Source organism: Anopheles cruzii, chromosome 2 (genome assembly GCF_943734635.1).
Source record: "Anopheles cruzii chromosome 2, idAnoCruzAS_RS32_06, whole genome shotgun sequence".
Lineage (NCBI taxonomy): Eukaryota > Metazoa > Arthropoda > Insecta > Diptera > Culicidae > Anopheles > Anopheles cruzii.
In genome coordinates this window covers 57,909,275-57,922,172 of record NC_069144.1, presented here as the reverse complement: position 1 = coordinate 57,922,172, position 12,898 = coordinate 57,909,275, and the positions used below count along the sequence as shown (strand labels likewise).

At 46.1% G+C, this 12,898-nt stretch overlaps 1 protein-coding gene across 1 annotated transcript; it reads right to left on the bottom strand.

The window, feature by feature from the left end:
- Positions 1 to 1,224: 1,224 nt before the first annotated feature.
- LOC128277527 (splicing factor 3B subunit 3) lies at positions 1,225 to 9,507 on the bottom strand. The gene is made up of 15 exons (XM_053015999.1): positions 9,392 to 9,507; positions 8,958 to 9,258; positions 7,513 to 8,688; positions 6,405 to 6,712; positions 4,185 to 6,193; positions 3,890 to 3,981; positions 3,639 to 3,688; positions 3,384 to 3,438; positions 3,149 to 3,197; positions 2,857 to 2,948; positions 2,586 to 2,632; positions 2,299 to 2,364; positions 1,853 to 2,102; positions 1,549 to 1,633; positions 1,225 to 1,339 (listed from the first exon to the last, which is right to left on the bottom strand). The coding sequence occupies exons 2-5, from the start codon at positions 9,181 to 9,183 to the stop codon at positions 4,244 to 4,246; spliced, it is 3,660 nt and encodes a 1,219-aa protein (XP_052871959.1). The 5' UTR covers positions 9,184 to 9,258; positions 9,392 to 9,507; the 3' UTR covers positions 1,225 to 1,339; positions 1,549 to 1,633; positions 1,853 to 2,102; positions 2,299 to 2,364; positions 2,586 to 2,632; positions 2,857 to 2,948; positions 3,149 to 3,197; positions 3,384 to 3,438; positions 3,639 to 3,688; positions 3,890 to 3,981; positions 4,185 to 4,243.
- Positions 9,508 to 12,898: the final 3,391 nt, after the last annotated feature.

Below are 12,898 nucleotides of genomic sequence, written 5' to 3'. Positions count from 1 at the left end.
CAACCCGCGTACCGCAGAAGGAGAAGAGTGGCGTTTCGGTGAAAAGCAATGGGAGGACTCCCCGCACCACACTCGCTGGAACCCTAAGCGGTTGACATGCTTTTTTGCCTCACTTTCTACACACAAGGAGACGCGCAACCAGGAGCAATCTGGGGCCAAGGAACTGTGTGGCCGGGGATGGCCATTTCCTTCGAGCGCTCAAAAGGGACCTGCCAACGCACACGTACGCACTCGTAGTGAAAAAACCTTTTACTTTGCCCCGAAGCCTACTCGATCAAAAAAATGTCGCCTTTTCACAATGTTCGCCAGTTCCGTGTGGGGCTTGGAATTAGGGTGACACTGGTGGTGGAGTGGTGCGTGCGTCGCGACGGATTGTGGTGGCCTCGGTTGGCTCGCATCCGTAACGGGGGGAACGCACAGTTCACGAGGCGGGCAGGGAGTGCAGCATCGGTGGCCAGTCCTGTTGGCCCGGCGCAAGCGGGGTTTTTGGAGAATAACGCACTACACGGACACGGGGGGACACGCAGTTTGCACCTTTCTGTAACGCATCACACCGTGGAGACGCAAACGGAGCGAGCAGCAGCTAGAAATGTATTTTCCCTGGGTTCTGGCGTTTCACGCTCACTGTGTGTGTTTGCTCGCTCGACCTCGCTCTGACAGCTGACAGCTCGTGCCGTCTCGCTCGCCCGTTGCCCGCCAGCGGATGTGCTCGCTCGCGCACAATCCCGCGCTCTCGCTTTCGCGGCCGACCCCGGGACGGCCACCCTAGAACCCGAGTGCGAATGGCTACGGATTGCGGGTGTTGCGGGCTAGTGGGCAAGGATTTGCCTACGGCGCTGCCTCTTCGCAGAGCGACACTAACCCCCATTGCAAAGATAAATCGTAGATTACGTGGATGTATAAAGCGACACTATTCGTAGCCATCGTGATAGTAGATTTTGTTTTCCATTGCATTTCGCCGGACAGCGCTTAGTACTCGGGCTGCTGGCTAGGAACCCGTCAAAGAGAGCAAGCCAATGTCGACGTCACGAACTGTCATCGCGAAGTCGACCAAACGGGGGATAGGAATCGGCGCACTCAAGGGTTAATCAGTGGGCCGGAGGAATCCGTGAAGCGGCCAGAAAAGGATTTTCGGGAACTCGGAACAGACAATGTTATGTAAAACACTTGAAGCTTATGAATTTCACAATTAGTTTATTGAAGTTTCAAACACACCCATCACGAGAGGTACACGATATTCCGGAAACGACGTCTAACTTTACAATCGTCATACGGCGGCGAGCATGGTTCGAGTAGCGATGAATATCTCATTAACTAGCATTTTAAAATGTATCGCAATCTGCAAGAAAGAAAGGCTCCACATTAAAATTGGCACGTTTTCATATTCGTAAATGATGGATGATTTCAATGTTCTATTACTTTTTTAATATCAGAATATATTTTTGGTTAATCAATGAAAGGTTCTCATTGGTCCGAACTTAAACAATTTTTGCAATCATCACATCTTTGAAAAGCAAAAAACACAGAAATACAGAAAACTGAACTTACCCGAATTAAATATCTTATTCCTACGGCAGTATCCACGTGTTTATGTTAGAAATTAACTAATGAGGACAAGCAACCCCGTTCCGTGCTGCAATGAAACAGATCGAATAAACATTTCATGAAAAGAGGATAAATGGCACCCATTTATTGGTCCCCTGTGATCAATGTATTAAAATCAGACCTTCTTAACTAATCATTCAAATCCCTGAGCATTTAGGGTGTATTAGCGTATATTAAAAGTAACATCATGATAACTATATTTTTGATAGACTATCTGTGTTGTTGGTAGATGTAGTTATCAACTTACTTAAAACTTAATCCATAATATCCTCGCGGCTTCGAAAGATGCATACTGGGAGATTGGAGATCGCTCTTATTGCCAGCTTCGGTTGTGCTACGATTAAGGTTCGATATTGCAAATTTTGCATTCAAGCGGTTCCTATGTACAATTATAATTTTTTAAATATATTTTTTTCGCCTTCGTCGGTGACAGCAGTTGAATGTTGTACCGGAAAGAGTCACTTTTTTCTATGTTGGTCCATATACATGAATCACATCTGAAAAAAGCAAGAGATCGAGTTTAATATGGAGGTTTTTTTTTACAATCGAGTGAAAGTTTGTTCACTCTATAAACAAAAATCAGGAAAATATTTTAATCAATACAATTCGTTAGTCTATCTTGCTTGTGATAATCTTTCATCATGTTTTTTTACATTCTATAGGACAAAGCATTCAAACAAAAAACAAACTCACCTAAAATGTGCACCAAGTATCGTATCCGCGTGGTTGATACGAAAATATAGCGGACCATATTCAACTCTGCAATACGAAAGCAAAACAAAATACTCAGGATGAATATTGAGCAACGAGACCTATTAATGTCACAACAAACGATGCGCCAAACAGGGCTCAGTAATGGGTATGCTTTAACCAAAGTGTTTTACTTATAGGTGTCCAAAGGTCATGACTTTATAAAAATCATCAGAATAGATTGGCTGCATCGAGACACAAGAATTGATTGTCGAAATGCTATTACACACCTGAATTGCAGACAGATGCACTTCCGACCAGATGCTCAGCTCAAGTTCTGTGAAAGAGATAAAACTATCGTAAGATTCATAACCAAATTCCAATTTAAATCGTCCTAAAAATTGGTTCGTAAGTTTGCAGTCAGTTATAGAAATTAGAATGGTAACCAAAGATAATATTCTTTAAGGTGTCCAAAGGTCATGACTTTAATAAAAATCATCATTACAAATGATTGAGACGAGCACAAACATGTGTTGGAATTTTTTTTTATCATATACTTACCAACCGGTTATGATGATCGAAGCGATCGAAGAGTGATCGAATACAAGATGTCATAAGAAAAAGTTGTAATAGTTGTGTTTCAATGTGAAATACTGTAAAGAAAGTTATAAACAAAAGATTAGTTAACTTCAAAATAAATGACCTTTTTTACATTTCTGACTCTAACTGTACATCAGTCGAAAACAGTAAAATCATTCGATCCCAGAGCATTTGGGACGTATTAGCGTATATTAAAAAATTATCATCACATAATGAAAAAAAAAAACAATACAAAATGACAAGACATACTTACATATAACCGCTTTCGCAGGTGGGGCTTCGTGTGATGATTGAAGATGAAGCTGGAAAAAGAAAAACCAAACTAAATTGTTTCATATCTTTCTTTGATTGATACAGACTTTAGTATGAACTTTAGATATTCAGATTGTGATTTTAATCAATGAAATTCGTTAGTCTATCTTGCATAAGAATATTTCATCATTATAATTTTACTAATAAAACATATTTTCCATACGTTTGCTTCTTACCTTAAACTTATTTCTGTTGACCGAGCCAATCCTCGCATCAGGTTTAGTAGAATCACTGCAAGAGTACAGCAAACAGGGAACAGAGTAAATAATTGTGGCACAGTTAACAACGAAAATGCTAGACTCATTTATTCAATGCAATCAGTGAAACAATAGAATCATGAAAAGGTTCATAAGTCCAAACTTGCTTAATTTTTTTATTATTCATCATAGAATACCACATCAAATTAAACGTAAAATATACGCAAAGCTTACCTTTATTAAATTATCGATGCGAATTTCGCTACAGCAACTCATTCTTGAATCTGTAAGGAGATAAAAAAGATACATTGAGAACCTAGGCTCAAAAAAATAGTGCGCGGTCATTTTTTAATAAAAACATAGTCAGGGTTTGTTTATAATAGTAACCAAAGAAATTTCTTAGGTGTCCAAAGGTCATATTTTTAAAACATTTCATCACGGGGTAAATTATAAAGAATTATTTGCTCACCAAGACCAAAACGTACCTTGTTAAATATGACAGAGAAATTGTGTCCATCTCCGATACTGTCCATCATTGGAATATTGCTACTATATACACAGTAAAACGCCCCAGAACCTGCAAAAAGAAGGAATGTGGTCAGCTTCCATTTATGAAGTGGTAAAACTCTATTCTCAATTGATTGATTTCTTGTTGCTATCAGTTATTGACAGTTCTAACCAAAGTCTTTCTTAGGTGTCCAAAGGTCATAGGATTTTAAAACAATTCATCACAAGTTTCAATCAGTGCGAATTAACGGATAATATGGCCAAATTACTTACCCCACACATCGCGTCCTTGCCTCCGATCGTCTGGCGGATCGTCTGCCTCCCCGCCGCGTTTAGAAAGCGTACCGTGTGCGGATGTCTTCCAATTTCTTGGCCACCTCACTCGGCGTTCGACCCAGATCGGACGCGATGCTCTTCTGCTTGGCAGGATCGAGCGACGTAAACTGTTCGCACAGATCACCATCCATCACGTTCTTCACCGGGTAGTAGTAGCTTCGGTAGCTCAAATGATCGCGTCCACAAAGTGGTGAATTTTCGTTGCGCATGTGCATCTCCAGGTGTTGGAAAAAGTCGTAATCCTCGCGGCTAGTGAACGGCACCAGTGCCCCAACCGTACCGCTCATCGTCGCGTAGATCAACGATTCGGACCCGCCCGGAATGAGTGTGGCTTTCTGCAGCGACATAACGATCTCCCCGAGGTGGAAGGTGCAAATGTTTTCCGCCTTTTGTGACGCACCATTCAGCAGCCCGCGGTCCCAGAGCGCCTTGTTGCCGGTGGGGTCCTCGTCCACGTCATCGGAAACGGAGTGCGGCAGACGGAGGATCGCAATGTTGCCAAACTTATCGCCCGTCGCCACCGTATCGTAGTCGAGCAGCGTGGCGGACGTGATCCACCGCGGGTGCGTGTCATCGGCAAAAATTATCAACTGATTTTCGGGTCGCTTGTACTTCAGACAGTACACCGACTCCTGGACGTCCGACACGTACACCCGCTGGCCCATGCCCTGAATGTTGACGATCTGGTTGGGAATGTGCTTATTTTCGCACTTGCGCAGCAGCTTCTTTTTGCCGAGATCGTAAATACGCAGCACCTTGCCGATGCCGGCCAACAGGCGGCCCTGGAACGAACAGAGCGCTCCGGGCGCATCGTCAATCTCCGTCCGGTGCATGTGCTCCAACTGGTGCGTTTGCCCATCAACCCGGTACACATCGATGAACCCACCGTTGCTCACTTTCGGATTGATCTGCAAATCCTTCGCCACACCCGCCACCACGTACCACTTCTGATCGACTGCAAATCGCACCAGGGCGAGCGACAGGACGGCCTCGTTCTGGGCCAGCTGCACCTTCGAGTACGTGTGCCCGTTGATCGGGTCCATCACGCGGATTTGCGACGCCCACATGCCGGTTCCGGCTTTCGGTGCCGAAAACACATCCTCCGGCAGCACCTCGTTGACGAAGGCGTCCGCCATTTCGTTGGCCAGTTCCTGCTCGTCGTCACCGGCCGCTTCACGCATCTCGTCCGCCATCTGGCGCTTGCGGACACTCTTCGTCTCTTCCGTGTACGCGTTGTGATCGGTTTCGCTGATGATCAGTTTGCCCGTCTCGACGTGCACCGCGAACCGCTTCGGAGTGTACTCCAGCGGGAACGTGATCTGATTGAACACGGCCCCGAGCTTCTCGAGCGCCAAAATTCGCAGCGTGTTCGTCGAAATGGCCACAATACCTTCGGAGCACTGTTCGCTCGAAAACCCGGACGCGTACTCGAGCGTTTCGTACGAAAGCGGTGTCAGATGGAACCGGTTCTGGTAGTAGTAGCTGAGCCACGAACGGCTCGACATGGCCAGCACGGCCTCCGAGCCTTGCATTTGGATGCGGAAAAGTTTGACCGGTCGCGAGCCGAGGTAACGCGTGCGTGTATCGGCCAAATCACCCGACACGGGATCGAGCACGGTACGGAGCAGCACACCGTTCGTAAGGCCGATGTTGAGATAGATGCACCCGGCCGTCTTCATTGGGCCATCGTCATCGTCCGACGCGGCCGTCTCGACTGTGCCCATCTCGACGATGCACAGCGATTCGGCCGCCGATGGAAGGGCCTGCATCGAGCGGGGTGACAGGCAGTCGGTGGGGTCAAGCGAAATGATGCGCACCGTGTTGTCGGCCAAACCAACGGCCAAAAACCACGATCGCTGTTCACCGCTGGGTACGGATCCGAGTGCCATGCACATCACTTCGCTGGGCATCTTCTTGCGCTCGGTGTATTCGTTCAGCTGGCCAGTCTGCGCCACGGCGGGGGGGAAAAGATCGAGAGAAAGTCAGACTACGGAAATCGGGACTTCGCAGAGAGCATACGCGAGTTGATGATTCGCGGTCAGTACTGCAGGTACACATGAAATTAATGATTCTCCACAAACGGTGCAGTTTCATGTATATCATCATGGATGGAAACAATTTGATAGGAACAGAGGGGTCATTGGCACTCGCACTTACCGGATCCATTTCGAAGTAAACCAACTCGCCACCGGAAAGCGCGATCACCACCTGGCGCTGGTTGACGGCACACTTCATGATCGTCTTCTTGCCCGGGGCTTTCCACTCGTTCACACGCTTGTCGGCCCGGATGTGCCGAATGCCGTCCGGGTACACCTGGACGAGGGCATCATCGCCGAGCGCACTGCAGCACAGGGTCGGGGTCGTTCCGAGGAAGCCACTGTCCGTCACTTCCTCGACCGTGTCACCGATGCTGAGCACAAGCGTGGCGTTCACGAAGGATACTATGATGTACGCATCGAATTCATCTGCAAAACGCGGAGAGCGGAGAGGAAAAAGAACAGAAAGACACAGAGCGGGAAGGTCCCACAATGGTGATCGTTTAGTACTGGTCCATTGAGCCCTTTCATTGAGGTATGAGTTCTCTTTTGAGTTTATACAAAAATATCACACACAATATTTTGAGAACACTGTCGTGTAGTCTCGCGAGGTAGTAAGTTGTTCCTATCGTTTTACATCGCTTACGCTACCTACCTATTGGCCAGAGGTACCTTTTTTGCTAGTGTGTGTGCGCGCGCGCAATTTCAAGGATTACTACGTTCCTTTTTGTTTGCACTTTCACCCAGCACTCGCACGCAACACACGCACATTTCTGTTGCCTGCGAACGAAAGGAAAACTGGTGTTTGTGATTTGGTCTTTTCTACTCTCTCTCTCTTTTCGTGCAACACAGCAACCCGAGAAGTTGGTTGATACACGCAAGAAGCGGATCCTTGCAATGGGTAGCAGAGGCATTCGCGCGCGCGCGGTGATCGATCATCAAACGATCAGTGTTTCAAAGAAAATAATCTCAACGAACCCCGTTCGGTTCACTGTGCCACAACAACATTGCTTATCGACGAACACCAGCTTTTAGTATTATTATCTGAGGCCAACTTATCATTTGATAGGACATTTAATTAAGGGACTAACAAAGAAGATCGGTTGACAAAGGGGTCACCACTACAGATGAAATCCATCGCTTTGTCAATCGTCCTCCCGTATGTTGCGAACAAAAGGACATAGCGCGACTTGCGCTCTACTTTAATGTTGCCCGCCGTAGCTACTCACCGTCAATTCGCTTCTTCACGGTCCACACGGCGTTCGGGTTACCGGGTAGCTCCGATACGGCCATCTCCGACACTTCCAGCCCGTGCCGCAACACCCGAATCGACGATCGGGGACCGCGACCGCATGCAAGGTACAGCTGCGGCGTATCTTCGTTCGCCAAATCGGCCACCTGACAGCCGAGGATCGGTGCGTACGACGGAATGTCGTCCACCATCACGAGATTCTTCAGCTGACGCGGTGCAAAGAAAAACGTATCGCCCTCCTCCAGCGGCATGGCCGAGCTAAACTCTGGCTCGTCATCGTCGTCACCCAGGTGGGCGATCTGGTACAGGTAATGGTTGCCGAACTCGCACGCCACAAACAGAAAGCCCGTCTTCAGCACGCACATTGCCGTCGCGGGCGGAACGGTGTCGAAGTACTTGAGCTTAATCTCCGACACCACGTCATCGTCCGTTTCGAGGGTCACCTTGAAGATGTCTCCCTGTTCCGTTTGCACCAGGAAAAAGTACATCGACTTGGTGCGGTGCGTCGCGGAGCAAATGAAGATCATGCCCCGCTCGGGATCGTCCAGATCGTTACGGCGGCGCGGTATCGGACACCGGATGTCATGCTGATCGCCCAGGTTCTTGTACGTCAGGTAGTTCTCCGAGCAGATCAGCACCCCCGACGGTCCATCGTTGCCTCCCGGCACCGAGATCAGAAAGTTGGCGTGCTCCTCGAGCGGTTCCGAGTACTTGCGCACCACGTGGTTCAACCCGAGATCGAGCTCGTAGAACGTGAGCGTTTGCTGCGTTTTTGCGGCCGCTTCCCCCGTCGGATCCGTGTCCGATTCCTCGTAGTCGATCTCCAGGCAGGCGAACATGGGATTCTCGAACCCAACGTCCACGCCCACCATGTGGTAGGTGAGGGTGTTCGATTTGTGTGCCTCCAGCGGGGACGAGATCGTTAGACGGGCCTCCGAGTCGCGGTTCAGAATGTACACGAGCTTTTGCTTCTCAATCGCACCGATCATCACGGCGCGCCCCTTCGGATCGATCGACAGATACTGGCCCGGAACGATGCGCCGGCAGCCCGACTTGCCGAACGTTTCCTGGTGTACCTTTTCCAGCAGGTTCTTCACCGGATTGTACTCCAGAATGACGATGCGCCCCGAGTCCGACCCGATGACGGCATAATCTGTTGCATAGAAAAAGATCAGTCGTTAAACGCTGCGCGTTTTTAAACCAAAGCCCCTGGAGGGGGAAGAGACGGGGAACCGGGTGTTGGTGCAAATTTCAATTCAAGGTACGATCAGAACATCTCCTCGAAAGCGACTTGCGTCAAGTGGGCATACTATTGGCGATGGTTAAAAGTTTTCGTGTACATTATGGCTAAGGAAAAACATACACGATGCAAGACACGCCAATGGCAACACGAGGGGGGGACATGTACGTGTGGCCACTTACCTTTAGAACCACCCGTCAGCCGGAAGGACATCAACGATCGGACCACACCGAAAACCTCGGTCTGCAGTAGCGTGTGGACCTTTCCCGTGTTCGGGTCCGGTCGCACCAACTCCAAACCCTTGCCCTTGGCCAGCAGGATTTCCTGCAGCTTCGTGCCGGCGAAGCTTCCGTGCACCGCGTGCGTGATGCCGGTGGCACGCTGCAGAATGAAGTTGTACAGATACATTTCCGGGGTTTGGGCGATGCAATTTTAGTTCAACCCTCAGCCGCAACACCACCGCGAAACCACCGAAGAACGCGCCTGCAAAGGGGAAAATGCCACATTTTAGTCCGTGGTGACGCTTATCGATTTGGAGGTTAGGTGATGCACACGATTGTCTTCAGCAGAGAAACGGGTTCAAAAGCAGAAAACATAGAAGGCGTTGCATAGCTACCTTAAAATGGTTTTTACTTCTTCGTGAAGAACGAATTTTTAATCCATTTTCACTGCACAAAATGATAACACGATGATTTAATACGGAAAGACGCGCTAATGGCCGCACCGTTTTCGACCAACTCGGCAAAGCGAAAGAACGAGCCAATTCCGCTTCACTGACAGCCAACGTGACAGCTTCATTGGGCCAACGTGACGGATTCATTGGGCCAACGCGTTGGCCTATTTGGCCAGTGTTGCCACAGGTGACAACCATTCGATCAAAGTAAACATGTTTGCAGAACGGTACAACCATATGTTTGAAATGACCGTTACATGCACCTTGGTTAAGGGTGTAAAAAATAATCCTGTTAATAAATTTTAATGTTTTATATTTAAATTAACATCCAAGAGTTCTTTCCGAGCCGTACAAGTTGACCGTAGTTTTTCCTAAGATTGATTTTTATTAATGTTTCATTATTTTTCCATCATTTGCCCCGTGTTTTGTTCCGAACGTATTCAATTCAATCGAAATCAATCGTAATCAATCGAATTTGCAATCGAAAGTTAGCTCCTGTTCCTATCATTCACGAGCCATTATGGTTAAAAAATGGCTAGATAAAACCGTTGGTAAATCGTGAGTTTCAATGGTAGTTTGTATGTTGGTGTTCCATTTCTTATATAAGCTTTGAATTATAGTTCTTCCATTCGGGCATTCCTTATTTCTTAAAATAAAAACAATGTTGCGAAAACGATCCTTTTTTACGGTTTGCGTGAAAGATGCACATTTTTGGTATTTGTTCGTATTTTGTTTATGTTGCCACGAGGCTGCCCAGGGAAACGTTCCCCGGGCGCTTTGATTATTCTCTGTTGATTTGCTCATATATTTCCTTTCTATTTTCCTATTTACTATTGTGGTTAGTGACTGTTTATGCTGTAATATTTTCTATGTTTCGAGTATAGGAGTTCTGTGGACTGAGTGGTTGCATATAATTCATAAAATCGGAACACCTTATAACTTTCATCATTCAAATGTCAACTAAGAGAGTTCGCTTCATGTTTTCCCACCGCACGGTTCCTACAATTTATTACCCATCACGCGTTGTGCTTTTATTACTTACTTTTATCATTTTGCTGCCTCCGTCGGATCGTATCACCGATTTTACCCATCACTATCTATCATTATTGCACTCAACATGTTACAGTTCGTTCTCTGATGTCCATCCGTTCCCTCCGGGTTTAGAATTGTCGTGTTTGCTCCAGTTAGCGGCATGGGCCATAAACCGACGATGAACCGCAGCGTGGCGCGAAACAACCACCAACGTTTGAAGACTATGCAGGGGCCATCTGTCCGTATATACTTTCTCTCTGTGGCTATTGCAAATCTTTAAAGAAGAATGTTCTACGTTAACGTGACATCATTATTATATTATGAAAGTTTGTTTTTCCTATCATTCGGCTTCATAAGTGCAACCCGTTTGTCCGGTTGCATAACCAGCCAGCTCCCGATAAACCACTCTAACATGCAATCAATAGTACGCTCAACAGTTTGAAAGTGCCTTTGAACAGAAACCAAAAACACTAGAAGGAGAGAGCAAAAATAGACTCGTCTGGTAATGGTGCGCCTAACAATTCCGTATTCGCAAAAACATCAACTTCCATTTAACGGGGTGATAGAAAAGCGGATAGATTCTCTTTCTCGTTGAACCCTATTAAAAAGTGCTCAATTCAACATTCGATTCAATAATTCCCTTTTCGAAACCCTGTGTTCCACTTGGAGACCAGACGTCTGGATCCATGCTCGGTGTGTAACAATTTCTAGCCCCTCTTTCTCTCTCTCTCTTTGCTCAATTTCCTTCACAAACTAGGCCATTTTCCACGACAGTCCTTTAGCTATATAACCACTTTCCCGCATTCCAGATTCTAACAATTCGGTTCACTGCGCCCCAACTCGGGCGAAGAATTCCTTTTTGCGTATAAACCGTCTCCTCTTTTCGTTCGCCTTTTCCTATGCTTGTGCCGCGCCGATTACCTTCTGTTTACTGTTTGCTGGTTTGCCCATTTGGAAACATTTGTTGTTTCAAGATACTTTTTATAATAATTGTGTTTTTTATTCTGTTGTTGTTGCTTGTTTGCCTCCGTTTACTTCTTTTAGTCCTTTCCCTTGTCCACACCTAGCCTTTCATGTGCGCGTTGTTGGTAAGAAATTGGTGTTTCTCTTGTTTCGTGTTTCGCATACCCTTTGTGACCTCTGCTGGCTGGACACATCGTTCACGATCTGTTTTGCACGGTAAGTAAAAATCTTCTTTGGCTGTATCTATCTCGGTATCCTTCTCTTTTCGGTACTAAGAATGAGTTAATTGACTATTAGTTCCGATTGATGACTATTTAACCTGCGGCATTACAAACAAGTGGCGCACTTTAGCTAATCAAGAACAACAACAAAGTATTGAAGGAAAGATACAAAATTGGTTCGCTAATCAGAGGCAAGAACTGGTACTGGTACTGACGACTATTAAATAACCAGAATCTTGGTGACCGTACATCAATCGATAACACATTTCCGTTCTAATTTTGTTTTTGCTCCATGTCCGCGTGTCCCTGTACTCGTTGGTATACAACTAACTTAGTGTAATGGCTTAAATTTATATCTAAATTTATATTTTTATATAATGGCTAATCGTACACATCCTTTGTTCCGGCGGTGTTCGTTAAAACGAGGCCCATGCCACGAGCGCACTATCATTTAAATGCTTTTTGGTAACGTTTTCACTCGCACTCCGCACCGTCCTACGAATTCCTGTTCACCGATTAGTTCCGTTACGCATATCATGATCAGTTTGGTTTCTTGTTTAAGAATAATATCGAAGTATATAATATATTTGTCATTTTCCCGTTCCGGTTCACCTAAGAAGAGTATCGAAAGAGCACAATTTTCATTACCAATTACCATTGACTACGCTACGATGGTGTCTCACTGCTATCTAACGTAGAAATGCGTCCTGCAGCGCCACCAAGGACCGTGGGCAACACAAAAGTAATATCATTTAAGTAGTCACGAAACTAAATCAGTCTCAAGTTTCACATTTACCTAAGTGTGTGTCTGTGTGGCCCATGTGGCAACTGAACGGAAAACTGAGGGAAAAACCTGTCTTCCGCAATGTTTTTTACTTTGATTTCACAGTTGAACATTAATATTTTTGCCGCTTTTCTACCAATTTTGATACACGTTGCTAGTCAGAGTTGTACGGTCACAGTTTTGCATTTCTGCTCGTAAGTTTTCTATGGTTTGATTTGCTTCTGCTACACTGGTCCACTTTCGGTGAAACTTTTGAACGCGCCAGCAAAAAGAATGTAGAAACAATGGCCTTTTAAAGCCTCTTAAAATCAGAAAAGCACAAAAGAAAAACAGGTCGCTATGTAAAAATGTCGTTTAAGAGGCGACAAGAGACCAAAAACTGGCTCCGTCGTTGAAAAGCCGTCAACAAAACGCACAAAAACCGCGAAAATAACGCAGACAGGTGGTAGA